The 26,099-nt window shown below is 42.3% G+C and overlaps 1 protein-coding gene across 1 annotated transcript; it reads right to left on the reverse strand.

Moving 5' to 3' along the window:
* Positions 1-15,621: 15,621 nt before the first annotated feature.
* LOC123139073 (uncharacterized) lies at positions 15,622-17,280 on the reverse strand. The gene is made up of 2 exons (XM_044559156.1): positions 17,165-17,280; positions 15,622-16,266 (listed from the first exon to the last, which is right to left on the reverse strand). The coding sequence occupies exon 2, from the start codon at positions 16,210-16,212 to the stop codon at positions 15,622-15,624; it is 591 nt and encodes a 196-aa protein (XP_044415091.1). The 5' UTR covers positions 16,213-16,266; positions 17,165-17,280.
* Between the last annotated feature and the right edge of the window lie 8,819 nt (positions 17,281-26,099).

Genomic DNA, 26,099 nt, shown 5'->3' on the forward strand with positions numbered 1-26,099 from the left:
AAATTTGATCCCATAATAGTTTCCTTTTTGTGTCAAGCAATAATCCCTAAAGTATTTACGTTGATCCAACGTTACTCCCATTACCAGATTGAATGGGGTTTTCTCAGAATTATCAAAGTAGTACATAATATTTTTCACATGTTGAGCATCGAGGGTTTTAGGAGGTTCCCCATCTCCATGAGTAGCAGATACACCTAATTTTTTTTTGGTATTTCGTGTTCCATATCCATAACTAAAGATATAGAACAACTAATAACAACAAATAAAAATTACTTAGTGATAAAGCAAACAAGCACACACGAGAATATTCACCCCATGCTATTGCTCCCCGGCAACGGCGTCAGAAAAAGGTCTTGATAACCCACAAGTATATGGGATCGCAACAGTTTTCGATAAGTAAGAGTGTCGAACCCAACGAGGAGCTAAAGGTAGAACAAATATTCCCTCAAGTTCTATCGACCACCGATATAACTCTACGCACGCTTGACGTTCGCTTTACCTAGAACAAATATGAAACTAGAAGTACTTTGTAGGTGTTATTGGATAGGTTTGCAAGATAATAAAGAGTACGTAAATAAAAAGTAGGGGCTGTTTAGATAAAGAAACAATAAAAATAAATATAGCGAGTGTGGAAAAATGGTGGTAGGAATTGCGAAATTGCCCCTAAGCAATTGACTACTTTACTAGACCGGTATCAAGTATTATGTGGGAGAGGCCACTGCTAGCATGTCATCCCTGACTTGAAATTCTATGCACTTATGATTGGAACTATTAGCAAGCATCCGCAACTACTAATATTCATTAAGGTAAAACCCAATCATAGCATTAAGATATATTGGTCCCACTTCAATCCCGTATGCATCAATTTCTATGCTAGGTTGAAGCTTCTGTCACTCTTGCCCTCCAATACATAGTTCTATCAACATACAACTAACCCTAGGATGTGATCCACGTGCGCAATCATATGATGAGCATCAAAGGACAATAACATAACCACAAGCAAATTAAATCAATCAAAGCAATTCATCAACCACCGATAGGACAACAAAAATCTACTCAGACATCATAGGATGGCAACACATCATTGGATAATAATATGAAGCATAAAGCACCATGTTCAAGTAGAGGGTACAACGGGTTTCGGGAGAGTGGACCGCTGTAGATAGAGAGGGTAAGGTGATGGAGATGTTGGTGAAGATGGCGGAGGTGTTGGTGTAGATCGTGGTGATGATGATGGCCCCCGGCGGTGTTCCGGCGCCACCGGAAGCGAGGGGGAGAGAGCCCCCCTCCTTCTTCTTCTTCTTCCTTGACCTTCTCCCTAGATGGGAGAAGGGTTTCCCCTCTGGTCCATGGTCTCCATAGCGTGGGAGGGGCGAGAGCCCTTCCGAGATTGGATCTGTCACTCTGTCTTTCTCTGTTTCTGCGTTCTCAGATTCTTCCCTTTCACCGTTTCTTATATTCCTGAAGATCCGTAACTTCGATTGGGATGAAATTTTAACACGATCTCTATCCGGATATTAGCTTTCTTGTGGCGAAAGAAGGGCATCAACCGCCTTACGGGTGGCCCACGAGGGTCAGGGGCGCGCCCAGGGGGGCAGGCGCGCCCCCTACCTCGTGGCCGCCTCAGGCACCGTCTCGCGTGGATTTTTCTTCCCAAAAATCATATATATTCCAAAAAAAATCTCTGTCAATTTTTATCCCGTTTGAACTCCGTTTGATATGGATATTCTGCGAAACAAAAAACATGCAACAAACAGAAACTAGCACTGGGCACTGGATCAATATATTAGTCCCAAAAATAATATAAAAAGTTGCCAAAAGTATATGATAGTTGTAGAATATAGGCATCGAACAATCAGAAATTATAGATACGACAAAGACGTATCACTTATGATTACTATGACTTTAAGAGGTTCAATGGACAACCTAGTACCACACTTGGTACTATGCACTTCTGGGAACGTGCATCTCCGTTCGAGTCGTTCAAATTTTGAATGTGTCTAGTACTTCTGGGCAAGTTACTTTTCCTGAGTAACTAACATATTTTCACTCACTCAATAAATAAAACCACACACCCATTCGTTTTGGCAAATGAACTCAAGCCATTCTAAGACATATCCAACCAACTTGTGTGAGTTCCTTGAGAGATCCCTGAAGAGCAAATAGTTCACGAATATAGATGTTCATCCATCTTTGCTTCAAGCCTATCCCACCTATATGGTTCAAAGTCACTTAATAGCCATTAGCCGACATTGTGAAGGAATCAAGAGTTTGTACAAGGGACGGAAATCACCTTCTTTGTGGAAGATCTATCCCGAGTGAGGCTTGGCCTTGGTGGTTCATAAGCCATGGTGGATAGGTGGCATGCGATGTGTGGGCTCTCCGTGGGCGATGTTGTCGAGACCTTTGTGATCTTAGACAATTTTTGGTTCAAATTTCCACAAATGAGGAGTAGGATAGCACCAACTATTTGAACCTTGGGATCTATCATCGAGCCTTTGTATCCTTTAAATCAAACTCTCTACTTTTTGCATGCTTTAATTTCCATGTTTTACTTTGCTAGCTTGCACTTGCTGGAATTTTTTAAGGATTAACTAGTCTTGTTCTAAAACTTGCCAGCTATAACCTTTGCGGTAGTAATTTTTGATCGAATTGTTCACCCTCCCCCCATCTAGTCCACCGCATATCAATCCAAATACCATTTCAGCGAGTGTTGTCGAGCAATGGGCTAGGCGGGTCGCATATGGCTAGCACCGGCGGAGCATGTACGACGGCGGTTAGGAAAGATGAAATTTCCTCCCGGCAACTTTTCATCATCTGAGAGGGTGGTTGAAGGGAGTAACATATTTCACTATGTAGGTATACCGAAAAAGGCTTTCGCCCCGTTTTATAAATAAAGCAAACCGCCAGAGAGCACACTAAGTAGGTATAAGAGGGAAGTTTTTTAGAACCTCCCAAACAATCAATGAGAGTTAAAGGGATACATGTGAAAGGCTGGCTGCCTTTTTAACACTAAAACGACAGCTTTTTGGAAGTTACGATTTTTTTAGCAAAGGACTAAAGATTCTCTAACATTAGGACAATAAACATGAGATACATATAGAAGTTCAAATGTTGTAACTTGCAAACTATACACCCGATTTAAGACATTTTTTCACCACCACGCCGATATAGTATAGTTTTTCTTTCGCTGCATGCTACAGCCGCCGTGGAATAGATGGATACGGAATATGCAGTGTGATTTTTACTAAACAGGCAGGAGCACTACCAATTTCATTAAGGTAGGGAAAATACAAGAGATTACATGAGTTATTATTTACAAAGAAGTGAAACTGAACAAAATAACTACATGGCAGTGGTGAACGTCAACCCCCGATGACCTAGATGCTAGACCCTCCTTCACTAGATAAGCGACCCCGAGGACTTGACGAGTCTCAATCTGAAAAATTCGGCGATTCCGCCCCTTCCAAACATGCCACAGAATTGCATGGAATAAATACTCTACAATTTCAATAAAAAGCATATCCCTTTTTCTGGAATAAACGATGATAGATTCCGTACTGGTCATGGAAAAATGTCAACCTGTTGTCCCTGCATTATTGATGACATTCTAAAGAAAATACAGGAAACTTCTTATCTAGAATAAACTTACATTTTTCCCGAAATACTGAATGCAAGAAAGATATGTAGTTTACTCAAATTTATTTGCACTTTGATAAAATTCAAGCCAGCTTGAGCACAAAATTTGCCTGTATTTGTCTTGACACATATTCATATTTTCCGTTTCGAACTAGTTTGGAATCAAACCAAGTTGAGCAAGATCGTGCGTACGCATACCAATGTGCCTCCCCCCTCAAACACCAACATAGTTAAAGGAAACTACTAATAAATTAATAATCTGGGGATTCTACAATTGGTTTAGCAGCGGGAATGCTGGATTAGAAAGGCACTTTTGCAGCCACTAGTGGTCATAGAGCGGCTCACCAAGTCACCATTTACAAAGAGAAAAATGAAAGTAGTCACCATTAATTCTTTGCCTCGGATACCAGCCAATATATAACCTTTCAAAGACGAATAAAGAGAAGTCAAATATACGCTAAAAGAAAGTAATGATTGGAGATTTAAGGGAAAGGGATAACGGGAGAGGAAAAGAAGAAAGAATCATACTGTATTGTTTAGATCATGAGATACACTTTTTTTTGCAGGAAAGCATCCGACCAATTTATTATCAATCATTGTATTGTTTGGGGCTTGTCTTGCTGTGCCCCCAGCATGACTTTATGACTTGTTTGTATTCTGTACTACTGTGTTGGATGCTTGGTTCCTTGCTTTATAATATAAAGCGGGGGGAAACCATTTTTCTTATTATCAATCATTATAGTACAACGAACATCAGAAATAATAAAAATTACATTTAGATCCGTAGACCACCTAGCGACGACTACAAATATTAAAACGAGCCAACGGTGTGCCGTGTCGACCACCTACTGCGCTAACGCACCTGCCTCCTCCCGAGTCGCCCCCGTGTGGCAGCCGGGAGGCTCCCAGATCCTGTCGCCCGACCTCCCCTTCTCCTCCTCCTCCCTCGCCGCCGCCCGAGGGCGCGGCAGGGCGAAGCCTTGCCGTCGCCGGCGGCGGCGGGGACTCGGGGCCCTCCCGCTCGTGAGGGGCTGGCGCGGGCCGGCGCCCCCGGGCCGGAGCGTGGTGTTCGGTCGGACGTCACGGCGGGGGGTGGCAGCGCTCCGGCGACTCCATACCTCCATGGCAGGTGGCTTCAAGATCTGGGGTGTCGCAGTCGTCAAGGACGGCGGCGGCACGACCGGATCGCTGGCGGCGCGGCCGGATCAGGGCCCAGGCGTGGGCTTGGTCTCTGGGTCGCGGTCGGCGCGATGGCGGGTGCGGCACATCGGCAGCTAGGCGGATCTGCGGATTCCATCCTTGTTTGGTCCTTGCCGGCGCGAGCAACTCCGGGGGAAACCTTAGATCTTCTTGGGATTGAGCGATGGCAGTGCTTTTGCGTCGTAGTCCCTCTTCAGGGCGTCATTTTGGAATTTGCTCCGGTTGAAGGGACCAGCGACGCCGATGGCGCACGCCCGGTGGCGCAAGTGCCGATGAAAATCGCGCCGACTACGGTCATGGCGGACGACGGCGGCGTCTTTGATGTCGTTTCCTTGTCGAGGCATCGTCGTTGCAGTTTGCGTCATCAGGCTCGGGATGCTCCGGGGGAAACCCTAGATCTGGGTCTTCCGGATCGGACGATGATGGCGTTCTCTGTATCGCTTTCCTTCCTGGGGGCATCATTTTGGAGCAAGTGATGGATGAAGGTGGCAAGAGGAGGAGCGTTGTTACATCTACCGCAAGGCCGACGGCGGATCACGGCGGCATAGCAGTGCGGAGTTTTGGCGATGGGCGCGCGTGGATGGACACGCGCATGATGGTGGCGTTGCTGGTGTTGTGGTGGCGTCGACGACAAACCTGGCAAGGTTGATGCAGCAGTACAACACTGAAGATGGATTGGTGGCGGGTGGCTGCGGCGGCCTCATACCCGGCAGGCGTCCTGATTGAGGAGTGCGCCGGATTGGTGGGTGCCCATACCCGGCAGGCGTCTTGGTTGGGACCTCAGGTCTTAGATGTTAGGTTTGGCTGCGAGGTTTGTTTGGTATTAGGCCCAGACTATCAGCATCCTTTCATCAGCTGGATAGGAGTAGCGACAGATGTTGCCCAGACGGTGACTTTAGTCTTACTGTTGTATGACTTTGTAAGATCACGTGTGAATAATTAATAAAGTGACTGCATGCATCGTCTAGATGCAGAGGCCGAAGGTCCTCCTTCTTTTGAAAAAAAAGCTGCGCCGTGTCATCATCCCTCCCCGTTGAAATCATGCAAAACTTGTTGTAATAGACAGTTGGAATGACGAGGTATCCAACTTCATCTTATCTGGTTGTTTAGACAAATCATATTATTTTGCACAAGAGGAATCAGATGTCTAGAGGTTTTAAATTTCTTTATATGTTCTTGATAGTTTTCAGAAAAAATCACTCCCTCCAATCCTTATTAATTGTCAGTTCCGTACAACTTTAGTCAAAAGTTTAGTGAAAAGTTGTACTAAAATAACAACAATTAATATGGTTGGGAGGGAGTACAACATTTGAAAATAGTATTGTACGAAATTTTGTTTCTCATTTGAGAGCTGGCGAGATTCTTTTAGAAGAGAGACCAAGAAACCAACAATGAGAAGATCCGCCCACATCACTTACCGATGTTCTTCCCTGCATGGAGTACGCAAACAACACAGGAAAATCTCAGCCTTTTCTGTCAAAGAAATGAAGCACTTTTCTGTGAGACCGTACGATCCTCTTGTCTTTTGTTTCTTCCTTTCTCTTGGAATGGTTGTAACTTTATTTATTCTCTAACCACCCACTGTTATTTTAGGCTTATTAGGTTAATTAATCACTTGGCCACCAAACCGATGCAACTAAGGACAAGCTCATTGCTCGAAACAAGATGCAAACAGATTTAAAGGTTTAGAGCATCTGGCATTCTCCTTTCTATATACCCCTTCAGCTCACCAGATGGGCAATTAGCAATCCTGGCCATCCATCTCGAAGCTTAGCGGTGCTGATCTGACCTTAGCTTTCGACATGACACGCTCAAAATGTAAGACGTTTTTTGACACTTGATAGTGTAAAAAAATGTCTTATATTTTGAAACAGAGGGAGTATGTACCATTGTACCTCAATGAATTGATGCTTATGTAATTTCTTATTCTTGAAATTCGACATTTTGATCAGACAGCCCCACAACCCGCCTGCATAAGTTGCAACAGTTTGCAAGGAAAAAGCATGACAACGTACGCACAACTTGTATCGTCCTTGGATCAATCACTGGCCAACAGGGTAGACAAGGTGGTACCGATATGATGGCACTTGTAATTTCCATGTGAGCCGCATCTCTTGCTTGCTACTGTTCTTCATGTTCCCTGGTGACCTGGATTGATGGATGGATGGCCACCTGAAAAATTGCAGAAAACATCCATCTGAACACCCTGCAGAATTCTTGTGTACTTCTCCATTTGCTCCCACAGTTTCCGTCGGTGTGCTTGTGCTTGAGAGTTGAGATGCGTGAGACCAGATACATGGATGTACCTTGCTCACGTTCCTGGCCAGTTTGAAATTTTATCGTAAAGGGGAACCTTTATGCCTCTCTCTCTTTCTTTCGCTCTCCAACTCATCTCCATTGGATGATTCTCAGAGCATCAAGAGCCGTTCATGGTACTTGGTATAAGTCTCGTTCTGAGAATCAAAGAGGCAGGTCCAAATCTTGCGTTTAAATCTTCACGTGATCCCTCTAGCAATATCTAGAAAGTGGAAAAGAAAGGGAGAAAAAAAAAGCATGTGGAGAAGATATATTGGAGCCTGATTCTATATGCTAATGTTCATTCCTATCATGCCTAGCTAGGCAGCAGTGGTGCTGGTTTGATCCTCTTTAGCTATCTATAGGCCGGCCTTCATTGGGCGCATTTTCTCGGTAGCATATTCTCTTCCCTTTACCCATCAACTGGATATAAAGGAGTGGGACTGAGCATACTCTCTTGCTCTGTCTCTCTCATGAGCAACTGGATTGGTACATACCAAATATATCCACTGCGACAGTCATACCCTCTTTGTCCATGGAGAGTGATAGCTCCATCTGTGGACTATTTTCTGATGCCAAGAAGATGCACCGGCCAGTAGAAGGTTCAAAAACCATTCCACGGGGAAAAAAATAACTTGTCCAAATGTCACTACGAGGGGTCGGTTAGTGGGTGCATTCATCTGCGGGCGGCACTAGCGGGCCAGCCCATTTTAGCACAGATGCTCGCTGCGCCTGTAGGTTCGCTTCGTTCCGGCTCGTTGTGGTAGCTGGATGGTTCGCTCGCTCTGGTTTCCTTCTCTTTTTTCCCCCTTCCTTTTATCTTTCTTTCTCTTCACTGATTTTCTTTGGTTTTTTCCTTTTTCTTCTTTTTTACTTTGGTTTTCTTTGTTTTTCCATTGGTTTTTCTTTCTTTCTTCGCTATACTTTGGTTTACTTTGGTTTTCGTTTACTTTTCTTTTTGTTCCCTTGTCAGTTTTTATCAGTTTCCTTTTCTTCAACACATATATACTTTTTCACAGTACATAATGTACGTTTTTAGCGTGCACATGAAACAATTTTTTGATACACGTTGGACATTTTTCAAATACATAATGTGCATTTTCCTAAAATACATGTTTTGAACACTTTTTCGGATACAGTGTTACATTTTGCAAATACACGTTTTACATCTTTAATGGAAATGAACATTTTTCTAAAACTACGTGAAACAATTTTTTACATTGTATAAACATTTTTAAAAACCTCACAAAAAATAAACATTTTTAAAAAACTAGGCGAACATTTTTCTATACTGCGTGAACATTTTGTAAAAATGTCACTAATATATTTTCTGCAATGCGTGGACATTTTTTAAAATGTGACATACATTTTTTGGAGTGGTACAAAACATATTTTATTTGATTTGCGCAAACATTTTTTACATTGGATAAACCTTTACTAAGATGTCACAAACATTGTGTTTGAAACATGTGAACATTTTTTAATGTATATATTTTTTGAATGCCATCAAAAGTTATAAAAGTTGCGCGAACAATTTTTTAACACTGCAGAAACATTTTTTAAACAATGCACAAACTATTCACATACCAATTTTTATGTGTTAGGATTTTCAAAATATAAATAAAAGTTTATAAGAAAAAGGAAAGAAAATAAAGGAAAAAAATCAAAACAAACGAATGATTGAATGGAAGCGAACGAACAAGCTACGTTTCTTGGACTGGTCCATTTATTGCAGCGCTGTATGTGAGCTGGATTTGCACAGTAAGAGGAACATAGCCATGCCCCTTACACAGGCAGCAGAAGGAAACAAATGAACCAAGCTCCTGGTGGAGAGCTTATCTTTCAGTGCTAATAGCCTTTTAACATGCGTTTTGCCCATTTTCAGATGTGCTTTGTACGTATAAATTGCTCAAGGTGCCTGGACTCCAAAAGATGCAGCAACGCCACATCCAATTCTGAGATTAAAGCGGGTTTTGACGGAATCGCTGGGATTTTTATCGTTAGGGACATCACTACAAAATCCCACCACGGCACTACAAAATCCTACTGTACTATATGAGTATTTTGCATTACCAAATCAAGTAGAAGTATTTTCTATGCGTAAACTGCTTATTATGAAAGTTACTATGTTTGCGTGGCAACCTGTCCTCGGCTTTTGGCGTTACTTTCTTTTAGAAATTTGCGGTTGTCAAGTTAAGCTGTCAGATAGTGGAGAAAATATCAGCCAATCTATACTCTGGTTGCACGTCACCTAACTGCTAATTGCTTTTTTTTTTGCGGCTAACTGCTAATTGCTTTACTTTGCTATTTGTTTCAGCTTACTAATAATCATGGGAGAAAATAACATGCTACTCCCTTCGTTTTTATTTACTCCACATATTAGCTTTGGTCAAAGTCAAGCTTTGTAAACTTTGACAAAATTTATAAACAAAAATATTAACATGTACAACAATAAATCAATACCATTAAATTCATTATTCAATGTACATTCGCATCGTATAGATTTGTTATGGTAATTTTTTTTATAAACTTGGTCAAACTTTATAAAATTTAACTTCAGTCAACTCTAATATACGGAGTAAATAAAAACGGAGAGAGTACTTTCTAAGTACAAACATAATTAATGAATGTTGTATTATAAAAAATGGTCATCCGTAAAATGTTAAACCCATGTCTTACTACAAGATCGGTTAAGTTAAAGTGTTAACATACATACATTGTTTAATTAAATTTCTAAAAAATTGTACAGCCGAATACAAATTTAATAACTTGGATATATCGTTTTCATTTTAAATTTTTAGGGTTGCATCTTATTTATGATTTTTACGTGAAAAGACCACATCTACTATAAAAGGTCACTGGAAGTACAAGGCATCTAAAAAAATTACATTGAGACTCTAAGACCATCGAACACCCACTACTGCCGCAAGAATGAGTTGATGTCGCCGCTCTCTGCCGGAGCCAGTTTGACCTTGTCGATGTCAATGGGAAAATCTTTGTGCACGTGCCCATAAGGACCAGTGCGCCGGAGTTGTAGTCATCGCAGTTGAACCCTTGCATATATTTAAGCACCTGACATCAAATCTTGCCACATGACGAGAAACTCCAACCTCGCCGCTAAAAAAAATGGCAGAAAACTATGTTGGAGCTTCATCGACTATGATTCTCATTCACCCTGTGCGTTCGGTTCATTCGGTTTACATGGTTTGATTTATACAATTTTTCAGTTTGTACGGTATTAATACTTCGGTAAATATGGTATGAAATTAAAATACGGTTCGGTTTCGGTATATACCAAATTGTTTCGGTATGGTTTTGGTATATACCATAAAAACCAAAGTTGACGCGAATTTGGAAATGACGTAATAATAATTAGCAAATTTATGACTCAAAACACATACTATCCTACACAAATTGTATATGACTATATATATAAGTATATATGCATGCATTGATTCATCTGTTGATGGTTATGGACGTGCTTAGCATTTTAAAAATAGAAAAATGACTATGTTACAAGAAAAAATTACGTGCTTAGTAGTGCATTTGAGTCATGTACAAGAAAAATGACAACTTGTATGGTTGTTCATCTCAAGAAATATAAATTTATTTTTTACTTTGATTTATTCGGTTAATCGTTCGGTTTTCCGGTATATACCATAAAAACCAAGTTCAAATCGGTATGAAAAGTTCATACCATACCGAAATCAGAAACCATAAAAACCATAAAATTGGTTCGGTTCGGTTTATTTTCGGTATGGTTTTTCAGTTCGGTTTTTAAATGCACAGAGTGAATTCTCATGTCTTGCGCAATGTGGTTCTATGCCGACACTTAGTCGACTAAATGATGTGGTTTTTCAGTAAGAGGGTGCGGCTCCCATTGCAACACATGGCCTATTTCGTCATGGCAATTGATGATGGTGTACTTTTTAAGGACTAAAACGGCTGAATGCAAGGGTACTATTTTCTCCTGGTGCAATGCATGGGCATATTAAATTGTTTATCAAGTACTCCCTCTATAAATTAATATAGTACGTAGGTCTCTACTTTATAAAGGGAGTATTAAAGTTTATTCATCAAGTAATTAATAAAATTTTATAACTGAAAGAAGTGTACACACATTTAAAAATCTTCTTGTAATTTTAAAATGTATTCATGCCTTTGTAATAATTTTTCATTTATTGTAAAAATGTGTTCACAAATTTGAAAATGTTCATATATTTTCATATAGAAAAGGGAAAAAGAAGTGTCCACATTTAAAAAGCCTTGAGTTGATGGAAAATATGCGTGCATGAATATTATAGAAATATTCATGTAATTTTAAGAAGTTTTCACACAGTTAAAATCAGTCTTGAATTTTTTAGAAGTGTTTGAACATTAAAAAAAAAAACCTGTATTCGCAAAAATAAAAATATATAAAACGGAACCAAAAAAAGAGAGAATGGCGTACGAGTTGCCTCGCGCGTGACGAAGAGATTTCAAAGTGAGCTGTCCCTGCGACTGCGAGCGTCACCCGCGTAAATTTCAAAAAAAAGCGTCACGCGCGTAAACGCGACGCGTACCCAAAATCTGTCTGAATCCCCCGCCAATTCGGAGACGCGCGCCGCCAGTGCCAGCCCATAAACAGCCTCGATCCTCCTCGTCCTCGATCCTTATCCTCCTCAATCCTCATCCTCGATCCTTCCTTCCATCCACCTCGATCTCCTCTGCTCCCGATTCACACGAATCCCCGCCCCTCTTGCTCTGATCTGCTCTCGGCGCGCGTTCTAAGCTCAGATCATGCCGACGGCCATCCGCAAGCGCCCGGCGGCGGGACAAGAACCGCGCGTCCATGGTGGCAAGAAGCCCCGGTACGCGTTCGGTAGCATCTCCGACTACGAGAAGCTTGCGGTGCTTGGAGAAGGCACCTACGGCGAGGTGTTCAAGGCGCGCGGCCGCTGCACCGGCAAGAAGGTCGCCGTGAAGTGGGTCCGCGGCAACGGGGCCGGCGGACACGGCCCGCCCGACATCCGCGGGATCACCCGCGAGGCCGCCTGCCTCGGCACGTGCCGGTTTGTTTTCTGCACATAAAACAACATCATGGCAGTTCTGCTGAAAACAACATCAGTACGGGTTAGTTTCATTCAAATCATACAAGTTAGAGTCCAAAACAAGGGCAAAAGTGTTTGGAAAAGTAGATATGATGGAGACGTATCAGGGGTCACATCATAAACTGGACCAGTTGAACTGCCAGGAGAACTATCAAACAAAGGACTTCTCGCTCGAATCTCCAAGAAAGAGTCCACATCAAATAGACCAGATGATTGTGCAGGTGAATTACTAACTTGTGGCGGATCCTGAAATGGTAAATCGTCATCACTTCCAGGTTCAAATAAGCCAAATGAAGGCCCATCTTCAAGTGTCCCTGGCCTCCTTGTCAAATTCACAAATGGGTAGCTTGGGCTGCGAGGCGACTTTTGTTCAATGTTTACCTTGCTGCAAGAATCTTCTCCCTTGGCATTGCTATGAACATTGACATTGCCATGAACACTGCCATTGATGTGGTCGCTCTTCTTGCCTGGGACAGTGTTTGTGTGATCCACTTCAACTGCTGGATCCCCACTCTTTGCGCCTTCTGGTTGCTTAGGCTGTTGCGGAAACAATTCAGTGGCAGTGGCTATAGCGGTTGTTGTAGTCACATGCACGCCATCTGGTTGCTTAGGCTGCTGCGGAGAAGATTTGGTGGCAGTGGCTGTAGCGGTTGCTGTAGTCCCATGCACGCCATCTGGTTTCTTAGGCAGCTGCAGAGAAGATTTGGTGGCAGTGGTTGTAGCGGTTGTTGTAGTCCCATGCACGCCATCTGGTTTCTTAGGCTGCTGCGGAAACAATTCAGTGGCATCGCACATGCCTGCTGTGGGAGCTCCTGATACACTGAAAGTGACATCTGCCACTTCATCTTTGGCCTCATCCCTCCTGGATCCAGCTTTGACTGCCTCAGACAACATTAGGCCCATGCATTTGCAATACATGACCTGCAACGTCCTCCCAAATGAGCTCAACGCGGCATTAAGTTCTGTAGCATGTAGCTCTTTGTGCTTGTTGTATATGTCACGAAGATGTGGGGGCAGCTGCGAATGCATAAAAAAAGATGAGAGCGGGAAAAGGAACATTAGTTGTTAGTAAGTAGTTTTGACATGGCAGTCAAGCAAGATACGTGATACAATAAAATGTTGTATGGGTCTCACCTCTAACTCCTCGAATGTAGGCAATGCGTGTAGCCACTCCTCCAAAGAACCACACACATCATCACCACCGCCCATGTTATTCAGAGGTGGCTCGTGCACAGTCTCTTCTCTTCCATCAGTACCCTCCATACCACCCTTAGGTGGTTCTTGAGAGCCCACATCATCTTCCCCTTGTGGATTGGCTTGTGTGTGCGAGCTCTCCGACACATCCATAACGGGTGTTGCGGAAGCAACATCTCCGCCTTGGGTATTTGTTTCGGGCAGATCCTCTGTGACACTGCCTTGTATTGATCTTTGGGCAAGCTAATCTACATATAACATAAACTTGGGTGTTGCATACGGTGTACTGGAGCTGAACTGCATTTGAAAAAAGTGAAACAAGGATTCAGAAATTTGCAAAGAAAACAAAAGGTCATGTGTCCAAAAAAATGAAAACAAGAAGATACTTATAGGGCCAGTTCTTTTCACCTCTGGCTTATGAAGAAGCCACTGTGGAAATAAGCCCCAGACAAGCCGTTGTGGAAATAAGCCCAGTGAGAATAAGCCATCCAGTTCTTTTTAGCCTCTGTGCGTTTAGCTTATTTTCTATATACCCAATAAAAAGTCTGTAATACCCCCTAATTTTTTTTGTTGAAATAATAATTGGGTTATTTTGTATTGTTTAGCCGCACATACGAGCATAAAATTTATTTTGAAACATCGCTAAATTGTAACAAGTCCACATAAGGAAGATCATTGTCGCACATACGGAAAAAAACTCGTCTGTAGTACTTGAGAAGAAAGAAAGATATTCTAAATATTACATGGTTCTCCCAACAAAAGCATACACAATAAAGCTGTTCATCAAGGAAAGACACTCGCAGAAATAGCATCTCATACACTTCCCATATTGCCTTCATCATAGGGTGCAAAGTGATGAGAAGCGCTCTCCTCGTGAACATAGGATCCATTCTCAACCATATCAAAATGCTCATCAGGTAGTTTGCTCTCACGGATGTAGTTATGAAGACAAGTACATGCAGTAATTATCATTGTTTGTGTTTCAACTTTGTAACGCCTAATGCCAAGAAGGATTCACCATTTCATCTTGAGAACACCAAAAGTTCTTTCGATGACGTTTCGTAGTGAGGAATGTAGATGATTAAAGGTTTCATTTCTCCCTCGTGGAGGTACTTGTTGGAAATCAGGTACATGGTACCATTGTCCTTTGTATGGTGCTAGATAGCCATCTCTGTTTGGATAGCCTGAGTCAACAAGATAGTATTTTCCTATACAGGGAACAAAAATACAATGAAGAGCGGTAATTTAAAGCAAAAGGCTAGTGTAAAAAATGCATGTACGAGTAATTACCATTCGGAGGGTGTGGGAAACTGGGATATTCAGCTCGTGCATCAGCCCATACATGGGTGTCATGAACAGATCCAGGCCATCCAGCAACAACAAAAATGAACCTCATATCAAAATCACATATTGCCATGACATTCTGAGTGGTGACACCTTTTCTGTTCCGATATTTGGGCTGCTCTTTTTCCGGCACAATACAAGGTATGTGTGTTCCATCTATGGCCCCAATGGCATCCTTGAAGTGAGGCCAAAATCTTGGTTTTTTAAGCGAGTCGTGAACTTGGGTGAAAGTTTCATATTTGGGTCGTAGGTAATCACCAGCCATACAATATACACACCTTAAAACCTCTTTAAACTTTTTGTTAATTGTAGACCGACTGTGTTCAAATTGATCCGCAATATTGTCGGTGGTCTGGCATGTCCCCAAAGTCCATAAAAATAGTGCTAACGCTTCTTTACTTGACATTTTGCAAGTTGACTTTAAACCGTATTTCTCAACTAGCATGTCATGCAGTGGGTAAAACACTGACCTCCGCATCCTAAACATTGAGTAGAATGCTTTTGGATTCATCTCTTTCTCTTGCACCCATTGCAACCCTGTCATCATTGGTGCTCTTCTAGGTGCATAGGGCACCCTCTCTTTGTTTTGAAGATAATGTGCCATTGCAAGAATGCAGAAATCTAATTCTTCATCTTCATCCTCAACACAGATATCCATCTGTCATATAAAGAACACAATATAGATGCATTATAATTTGGTACACAATAAAATAAAATAATTTGAGCCATCAAACATGATACATGGCTTTAAAAATGAGTAGAAAAAAGATCCATGATGCATACGAATTGATGACAAACAATCCACTTTCCCTATATTACAATCTGAGTGCAAACAAGAGGTTCCAAACAAAACATAGGTTCACGACAGTACAAGTCGATAGCAAGTAATTTTGTTCAAAGAAAATAACATCACAGAAGTTCTAATCTTTTTCATAAAGAGATCCCATGTCGTCTTGATCCATTCAAGCCTCACACTAGCAGTCTCATCCTTGAGGGCACTGAACACATCACGATGTTCCTTCTTCGTAAACAGTTGTAGAGCATAGAAATACACATCACTTCCGGGACGACCTCCATCGTTCACCACCATGGTCGTCATCTCTTTTATCTCATCTCTCACATGATCCACATTTGTTTGAGACGTCGCCGAATTGCGGCTAATCTCCCTCCTCTCCCAAAGGTCAACCATACGGTTAAATACCATTTTATCATCACTATCTTTTACCGCCTTTTGGACCATCTTGGGACTCGGTGAATAAGGACATGATCTCTTCTTTCGACCTTTAGATGAAACATTGGTGGGTGCAACTTGGTTAACATCTAACTCACATCCCGAGCCGTCCTCATTACCCTCTTCAATGTTAATTTGAGAAGCATCAACTTGAGACGAGGGAGTTGCGACCCTTGCATATGCATTCGTCACACTATGGTCATCAAATATAAAACTCATTCTTTGCTCATCAACTAATGGAGCATATCGGAACTTGGCGGCAATCTCATTCCTCTGCAGAAAAATCACACAAATAAATTAATTAAGAAATTGGATGGCAAAGTAAGAAGTAAAAGTAATATGAATGCTTCAATACCTGTATCTCATTGGCCCACCATTCATCGGTAGCCGCAATGCTCCTAGTAACAAGATCTATTCCAATGCGAGATGCCTTCTGGTTCAACGTCTTCCAACAATTGTACTCTTTTTTAAGTAAATCCCACCTATTCTTGAATTGCTTGCGAACATAATTTCTGTTTGTCTGCTCATTGAACTTCCTTATCATATTTTCATACCCAATTGAGCTCAAATGTCCATCAGAACGGTTATTTGCATTCACTTCTTCAACACAAATGTCAAGGAAAATTTTATGGCAACAGGATCCCAATTTGCTTTCCCAGATTTACCTTTATCCATCTATCATAAAATGAATGTTACAATTTTAATCAAATAGGGCATACCCCATACCCCCATACCACATAATACGTAGCAGAAATAAAATCCCACTATGTATTTAATAAAAAAATTAGCTCACTGCCACAACACCAAATTCATACATGACAAAGTATTTTTGGTCATACAAATACACGCGCATAGCAATCAGTGTACAATTAGAAGTGATACTCGTACTACGAGCAATCGATTAGCAACACCAAGATAATACTCGCACATCGCTGGACGATCTTCGCTTTGATCTTTATAGTGCTAGTACTAACGTACACGTAGATCACTCGGCCGATTGCCACAGGAGCGTATCTATAGGAGCAATCCTACCTGGTAATAATTGTTCAAACCTACACAGACACATCCACATGTATTGCACCGGACCCAGATACACTCCTAACATCATGCATCACATGCAGATCAGGAAAGAAGTCCGGAGCAGAAAGATAAGAGGACAGATGGTGCTTACCTTGGTAAGAGCTTGGACGGGGACGATCGGACTGGAGCTTGCCGTGAAGATGGGAGTAGCTAGTGTGCAGGACGGAAGTGCAGCAGGACGGGAAGCAGCAGAGGGACGGGCGGAGGCCAGCGATTGCGACGTTGGGAGCGACGTGGGTTAACCTCCCTGCATGGCGTCAGGAAGGACGACGGCGGCGGCGGCTAACTGGACAAGAGGCGGCGGCAAGGAAACCTAGCAGACGCCCGAAGCGGATGATGCGTCGGGAGAGATGGCTTCGATGCCTGGAGTTATATCTTTCGCGGGTGGCATTTCTCTCGTAAATACTGCCAACGCAGAGGGCATAGTGATGTACCGCTTCAATTTTTAAAGGGCTGCGCTCGGGAAGCTACTCTCTCTCGGCTTCTCCCAAACATGAAGGGACCGGCTATGGCCGAAAATTAAGTTGAATACAAAAAAACGAGTTCTTTTCAGCTTGTGCTTATTTTCCACCATAAGTCGTCCATAAGCCAGAAAAGAACTGAGCCCAAGTTTAAATGGACCGAAAATTGCGAGACAAGTTTCCAGGAGTTGAAGAAACGTTTGACTACAGCCCAGTGCTGACACTGCCAGATATACGTAAGGATTTCCAAGTGTATTGCGACGCCTCTCGCTTAGGACTTGGAAATGTGCTCATGCAGGACGGAAGAGTTATTTCGTATGCCTCACGACAACTAAAACTGCACGAATTGAATTATGCCACGCATGATTTGGAGCTAGCAGCCGTAGTGCATGCGTTGAAGACTTGGAGGCACTACCTTATTGGAAACCATTGTGATGTACACGGATCATAAGAATTTGAAGTATATCTTCACCCAGAAGGAACTGAACCTTAGGCAGAGAAGATGGTTGGAGCTCATAAAGGATTACGATATGAAGCTGCACTATCATCCAGGAAAGGCCAATGTCGTAGCAGACGCTTTGAGTTGGAAGAGTTATGCTAATACCCTAGAGAGCACGGGATTGCTGAAGGAGTTAGCAGAGAATCTCTGGGAACTACGTTTGGAGATTGTTCCTAGAGGTTTTGTTGCAACAATGGAGGTTTATTCTACATTGTTAGAAAAGATTCGAGAAGCTCAGAAGGAGGACAAAGAGATTGCAGAGATAAAAGAGAAAATGAGCAAAGGAAAGGCCAAAGGTTTTCGTGAGGATGAGCACGACACCTTATGGTTTGAGGACCGTGTTTATGTGCCCAATAACACAAAGATCAGGAAGTTAATACTTCAGGAGGCTCATGACTCACCATACTCGATACACCCCGGAAACACCAAGATGTATTTGGATTTGAAGGAACGTTTCTGGTGGACAGGGATGAAGAAGGATATCGCAGAGTATGTGGCCGTATGTGATGTATGCCAGATAGTGAAGGCAGAGCATCAAAAGCCAGCAGGATTGTTACAGCCTATGCCGATACCCGAATGGAAGTGGGATAAACTTGGCATGGATTTTATCACCGGATTGCCCAGGACCAAATCAGGTTATGACTCTATATGGGTAGTAGTTGACCGCTTGACCATAGTGGCACACTTTATCCCAGTAAAAACAACTTATACAAGTGCAAAGTTGGCCAAGATATATATGTCCAGGATCGTATGTCTGCATGGAGTTCCAAGGACCATCGTATCCGATAGAGGAACACAGTTTACCTCAAAGTTTTGGCATCAGTTACACCAGACCTTGGGAACGAGATTGGAGTTCAGTACAGCATTTCACCCGCAAACGGATGGACAGACAGAGAGAGTCAACCATATTCTGGAGGACATGTTGAGAGCCTGTGCGCTAGATTATGGATCTAGTTGGGATGACAATCTGCCTTACTCAAAGTTCTCATACAACAATAGTTACTAAGCCAGTTTGAAGATGGCACCGTTCGAAGCCCTGTACAGCCGAAGGTGCAGAACACCATTGATGTGGGATGAAGTTGGAGATCGACAATTGTTTGGACCAGACTTGATCAAAGAGTCTGAGGAGAAAGTTAAACTGATTCGAGATAGACTGAAGATAGCTCAGTCCAGACAAAAGAGTTATGCAGATTCGAAACGCAAGGAGGTAACCTATGAAATTGGAGATAGAGCATATCTGCGAGTATCACCTTTACGAGGAGTGAAACGTTTTGGAGTTAAGGGAAAGTTAGCCCCGAGATTTGTAGGACTGCATCGTGTTTTGGAACGAATGGGTGAAGTTGCCTACAAGTTGGAGTTACCTGAAGGACCGTCGGGAGTTCACGATGTGTTTCACGTTTCCCAGTTGAAGAAGTGCCATGCTGAGATGGCTGACATATCGCTAAGAGATACCGTACCCTTGGAGGCGATTCAGTTGGACAATGACTTGACTTATGAGGAGAAGCCAGTCAAGATTTTGGAGTTTGCCAGTCGAGTCACCCGCAACAAGGTTATTAAGTTTTGCAAAGTTCAATGGAGCCACCATACCGAGGACGAAGCCACATGGGAACGAGAGGATGATCTCTGCAAAGACCACCCACACCTATTTTCTAGCCAACCCGAATCTCGAGGGCGAGATTCATCTTAAGGGGGGTAGGTTTGTAACATCCCAAATTTTCAATTTGGAATGTTATACATAGATCATTCTTGCATAGCATATTTTATTGCTTTTCGTCTCGTGATCCTCGAAATCCTAAGCAACTCAAGGATCCTCGGAGAGAGTTGGGGATTTCCCCGGTTTTCAAATTTGTTTTTTTTATCAAATTCTGAAATGAGGAGTTTGGTTTTAATTATTTTTTTCTCTGAAAATATTTCATATTAAAGTATATGAGAGGAGATAATATGACTTCTCCAAAATAATTGAAATATTGGAGGAAAAATATTAAAATCAAACATTGGATTTTATTTGCAATCTTGTTTGCATTAGAAAAATTGCACGTTTTCAAAATTGCATTTTAGGGCCAAAAAAATGTTCATCTCGTTCTAAATATTTTATTTAGATGGTGAAAATTTGTTTTGGCATTTTTAGTTTTTTATTTTATTTCCTAGGATTTTTTTTAGTTTCGTCGGAATTTATTTAAAAAAAAGTGCGCAGGCTAACTGGGCCGAAGCCCAGCCGCCGGCCCGTTCCCTCCCGCACGCCGTCTCCTTCGAGGAGACCGGCCGCGCCGCCGCCGCCCAACTCAAGGAGTCCGGCTAGGACTCCTCCCCGCCGCCTTTGCCCCCTCCCCAAGGCACACCCCCTCCTTATATACTGCCCCCACCGCCACCACCACCCACCACCGCCGCTCCGCCTCGCCCCGCAGCCGAAGCCGCCGCCGCCGCTGCCCAAGCCGCCGCGCCGCCGCCGCCTCGTCCGCTGCCGCGCCTCGCCTCGCCGTTGTCGCCGTGCCTCGCCGGACCGACAAGGTAGAACCGATCCGTTTTTTAAAAGAAAACCATAGTTTTTTTTCGGTTCGCCGATTTTTACCGGGTTTTCTTTTTAGCGGACGTTCGTCCGTCCGTATGTTCGTTTTAACGAACGGTTTTCGCTCGTTAGTTACAGACAACGAACGCTCGTTTGTTGGCCCGTTCGTCAGTTTTCTTTTATCGGATTTTTCCACGGTTCTTTCTGATCGTGATTTCTGATCCGATTTTCGTTCTAGTTTATCTTTTCGCTCGTTAGTCGGAATCAGGCGATTCAAGCACCTAGATCTTCATCTCGAGACCCTCTTTCTGCTTAACCAACTTGAACAAGTTTTTGCTAATGTAAAAATTTGACCTAGGTCCAGATTAGTAAACGGATCTTGTTTTTTTCGCCGTTTGAGTTTCGTTGCTCCATTTGGTTTGATTCTTTTTGCAAACCGGAGTTCTTAAGTTGAACTTTCTGGTTAGATCTTCTTATTTGAGTTTTACCCGTGCTTCTTTGCTTGATTGCTTATGTATGCTATTGTTTGTTTGCGATAGAATTCCCGGAGTGCGAAGCGTGTTATTTGGAGTCTCTAGGTTACGCGGATCGTCAGCAAGGCAAGTAACACTTTGATCATACCCCTTTATCACCCAGTTTTTATGCATTAATTCCAACCCTCAAATATTGCATGGTTAGGATGTCATTAACATGTGGGTTGGGAAGTAGTTGATGAGGTAGTACCTATTGCCCTGTTACATTCAAACCCTTGGGAGTTACTTCTACGCGTTGCTTATATTGCTATGCTATGCTCATAGACGTGGTTTGGGAGAGTGAAATCCATGACAGATGTGAGATTGTTAATTAATGGTTCAACTTAAGGTGGCAACTTAAATACACATTTGGGTGGATTGAGGCGCCTGGAGTACACAGTGTTGCCTGTATTTTTGGAAATCCCGGAGTACCCATGTGATCTTCCTATGGACCGCCACCCAGGCTCAAAGGGAACTGAGATGATTTATGCTAGAAACTTCCGTGTGCAGCCACAAGCTATTATGGTCTCTAGCATAGTTGAGTAAGTTACGTGAAGCTCTTGAAGAGGTGGATCACCAGGTAGTGAGTTGTAGGTTTGGTATGGTCTGCCCGGAGTAGAGAGTTAATGTTTCTGAAAGACTGTGTCTTGGTCATCCGTTTCTCAAACACCATGTAGTGCGAGAAATTCAATGGAGGCGATCGAGGCTTGTGGGGAAAAGTGCGCAAACCTCTGCAGAGTGTACAAACTAATCATGTTTAGCCATATCCTCGGTTATGGACATCTTGAGTATCTAGTACTTGGAGTATCTTAAGTATCTCATCACTCTAAATTAATATTGTTGGGTTGATAATTACTTTAATTCAGATTGAGTTGGAGGAACCTTCTCAATGATGTTTCAACTACCATGATAGTTAAATTAAAATCTATTTCTTTGTTGTAGGGAAAAAATTGGCTTTTCGCAAAACTGTAACCATAGAGCTTTCCACCAGCCAAATATGCATGTAGTGATAGCATTATTCTGTTCTTGCTCTACTGTGTTACTTTGCCAGCATATTCCATGTGCTGACCCGTTTTTGAGCTGCAACGTATTATGTTGCAGACTTTTCAGACGAAGAGTAAGGTTCATTAGGTCGTTGCCGTGCAGCTCAGCAATGCCGTTGGACTTGATGGACTCACTTATCTTCCAAGCCTTCCGCTGTTATCGTATTAGATGACCTTAAGCCATATTTATTGTAATAAGTTCTATTTGGAGACATTCGATGTAATAAGTGTGTGATTGCTACTCTGTTATAAATCCTCGAGTACTGTGTGTGTTAGCATTACCGATCCAGGGATGACACTGAAGCACAGAGACTTGACCATTTGAGGTCGGGTCGCTACACAAAATGGATCTACTCAAACATCATAGGATATATAGCCAAATATCATTGGGAAATAATATATGGAGTTGAGCACCATGTTTAAGTAGAGATTACAGCGGGGAGAAGGGAGTTTACACCACTGCATAGAGGGGGAGAGAGTTTGTGTTGACGGTAGTAAGATTGTTGATGTGGATCGCCGTCACGATCCTAGCCCCGGAGGCACTTCGACGCCACCGAGAGAGGGGGAGAGAGCCCCCTCCTTCTTCTTATTCCTTGGCCTCCCCCTAGATGGGAGGAGAGTTCCCCCTCTGGTCCATGGCCTCCATGGCGGCGGAGGGGCAGGAGCCCCTTCAAGATTGGATATCCTTCTGTGTTCTCTTCTGTTTCGCGTTCCCCAGATCTGGCCGAAAACCGTTTCTTATATTCCAGGAGATCCGTAACTCCGATTGTGCTAAAATTTTAACACAATTTTTTTCAGATATAAGCTTCATTGCGCCCGAAGTAGAGCTCCAACCAACGTTCGAGGGGAGCATAAGACACCTGGGCGCGCCCGGGGCCTGGGCGCGCGTTGGTGGGTTGTGGGCACTGTGGGCCCCCGTTTGCATTGATTCCACCTCCCAAAAATCACATATATTCCAAAATAATTCTCCGTAAATTTTTATCGCGTTTGGACTTCGTTTGATACGGATTTTCCGTGAAACAGAAAACATGCAAAATACAGGAACTGGCACTGGGCACTGGATCAATAGCTTAGTCCAATAAATCATATAAAAAGTTGCCAAAAATATGTGAAAGTTGTATAATGTTGGCATGAAACAATCAAATATTATAGATACGATGAAGACGTATCAGCATCCCCAGGCTTAATTCCTGCTCATCCTTCAGTAGGTAAATGATAAAAAAAGATAATTTTTGACGTGGAATGCTACCTAGCACAAACTTGATCATATATCTAATCATTGCATGAATATTAAGACATAAGTGATTCAAAGAAATAGTCTATAATTCGACATAAAGACATCAATACTCAGGCATCTCAACAAACAATCATGTCCTTCAAAATATCAATGATAAAGAAAGCTATACCTACAAAATCATATAGTCTTGTCATGCTCTATCTTCTTAACACAAAGTATTTATCATGCACAACCCCGATGACAAGCCGAGCAATTGGTTCATACTTTTTAATGCGCTTCAGCTTTTTCAACCCTCACGCAATACATGAGCGCAAGCCATGGATATAGCACTGATACGTCCATTTTGCATCATGTTTCCTACTGTTATTTATGATGTTTTTATGCATAATAATGCTTTTTGGAGTAATTCTAATGCATTTTATCTCATAATTTACAAGGTACACACAAAGAAGGAGAATTCTGACAGCTGGAAATATGGACCTGGAAAAGCTACGTCAGGCTACCTATTCTGCACAACTCCAAACAGGTTGAAACTTCATGGAGAATTTGTATGGAATATATGATGAATATTGGAGCGAATAAGTACCAAAGGAGGCCCACCAGGTGGGCACAACCCACCTGGGCGCGCCAGGGAGCCCAGGCGCGCCCTGGTGGGTTGTGGTCACCCATGCCCACCTCAGGTGCCCATCTTCTGGTATATAAGTCATTTTGACCTAGAAAAAAAAATAAGGAGATGACTTTCGGGATGGAGCGCCGTCGTCTTGAGGCGAAACTTGGGCAAGACCACTTTTGCGCTCCGGCAGAGCAATTCCGCCGGGGAAACTTCCCTCCCGGAGGGGGAAATCATCGTCATCATCATCACCAACAACTCTCCCATCTTGGGGAGGGAAATCTCCATCAACATCTTCAACGGCACCATCTCATCTCAAACCCTAGTTCATTTCTTGTGTTCAATCTTGTTACCGGAACTATAGATTGGTGCTTGTGGGTGACTAGTAGTGTTAATTACATCTTGTAGTTGATTACTATATGGTTTATTTGGTGGAAGATTATATGTTCAGATCCAATATGCTATTTAATACCCATCTGATCTTGACCATGATTATCATTTGTGAGTAGTTACTTTTGTTCTTGAGGTCACGAGAGAAATCATGTTGCAAGTAATCATGTGAACTTGATATGTGTTTGATATTTTGATAGTATGCATGTTGTGATTCCCTTAGTGGTGTCATGTGAACATCGACTACATGAAACTTCACCATATTTGGGCCTAAGGGAATGCCTTGTGGAGTAGCAATTAGATGATGGGATGTGAGAGTGACAGAAGCTTAAACCCCAGTTTATGCGCTATTCCGTAAGGGACCGATTGGATCCAAAAGTTTAATGCTATGGTTAGAATTTATTCTTAATACTTTTCTCATAGTTGCGGATGCTTGCGGGAGGATTAATCATAAGTAGGAGGTTTGTTCAAGTAAGAACAGCATCTAAGCACCGGTCCACCCACATATCAAATTATTAAAGTAGCGAACACGAATCGAACCAACATGGTGGAAGTGACTAGATGAAATTCCCGTGTACCCTCAAGAACGCTTTTCTTATCATAAGAGACCGTTTTGGCATGTCCTTTGCCTCAAAAGGATTGGGATACCTTGCTGAACTTTTGCTACTATTATTGTTACTTGCTCATTACAAATTATCTTGCTACTAAACTACTCTATTACTTACAATTTCAGCACTTGTAGACATTACCTTGTTGAAAACCACTTGTCATTTCCTTCTGCTCCTCGTTGGGTTCGACACTCTTACTTATCGAAAAGAGCTACAATTGATCCCGTATACTTGTGGGTCATCAAGGCTATTTTCTGGCACCGTTGCCGGGGAGTGAAGCGCCTTTGGTAAGTGAAATTGGTAATGAAACATTTATCTAGTGTGCTGAAATTTATTGTCACTTGTTACTATGGAAAACAATGCTTTGAGGGGTTTGTTCGGGGTATCTTCACCTCGAACGGAACCACAATTAGCTACCCCTCTACCTACTGCACCTATTGAAAATATTGAATATGAAATTCCTTCGGGTATGATAGAACAACTGCTAGCTAATCCTTATGCAGGAGATGGAACCGAACATCCTGATATGCACTTGATATATGTGGAACAAATGTGTGGATTGATCAAGCTTGCAGGTTTACCCGGAGATGAAGATATGAAGAAGGTTTTCCCTTTATCTTTTAAGGGAAAAGCATTGGCATGGTATAGGCTATGCGATGATATTGGATCTTGGAATTGGAGTTCCACCAAAAAATTTATCCTATGCATCTAGTTCATTGTGATCGAAATTACATATATAATTTTTGGCCTCGTGAAGGATAAAGTATCGCTCTAGCTTGGGGGAGGCTTAATTCAATGTTATATTCATGCCCCAATCATGAGCTCTCAAGAGAAATTATTATCCGTAATTTTTATGCTCGGCTTTCTCATAATGATCGATCCATGTTTGATACTTCTTGTGCTGGTTCTTTTATGAAGAAGACTATTGAATTCCGGTGGGATATTTTGGAAAGAATTAAACACAACTCTGAAGATTGAGAACTCGACGAAGGTAAAGAGTCGGGTCTTAAGCTAAAGTATGATTGTGTTAAATCTTTTATGGATACCGATGCTTTTCAAAAGTTTAGCACTAAATATGGACTTGACTCTGAGATAAGAGCCTCCTTTTATGAATCATTTGCTACTCATGTTCATCTCCCTAAAGAGAAGTGGTTTACATA

This window comes from Triticum aestivum, chromosome 1A, assembly GCF_018294505.1.
Source record: "Triticum aestivum cultivar Chinese Spring chromosome 1A, IWGSC CS RefSeq v2.1, whole genome shotgun sequence".
In the NCBI taxonomy this organism is placed as follows: Eukaryota; Viridiplantae; Streptophyta; class Magnoliopsida; order Poales; family Poaceae; genus Triticum; species Triticum aestivum.

Bases quoted from the DNA above. Each gene is read 5' to 3' on its own strand.
- LOC123139073 (XM_044559156.1), bottom strand. From the start codon at position 16,212: ATGAGTTTTATATTTGATGACCATAGTGTGACGAATGCATATGCAAGG.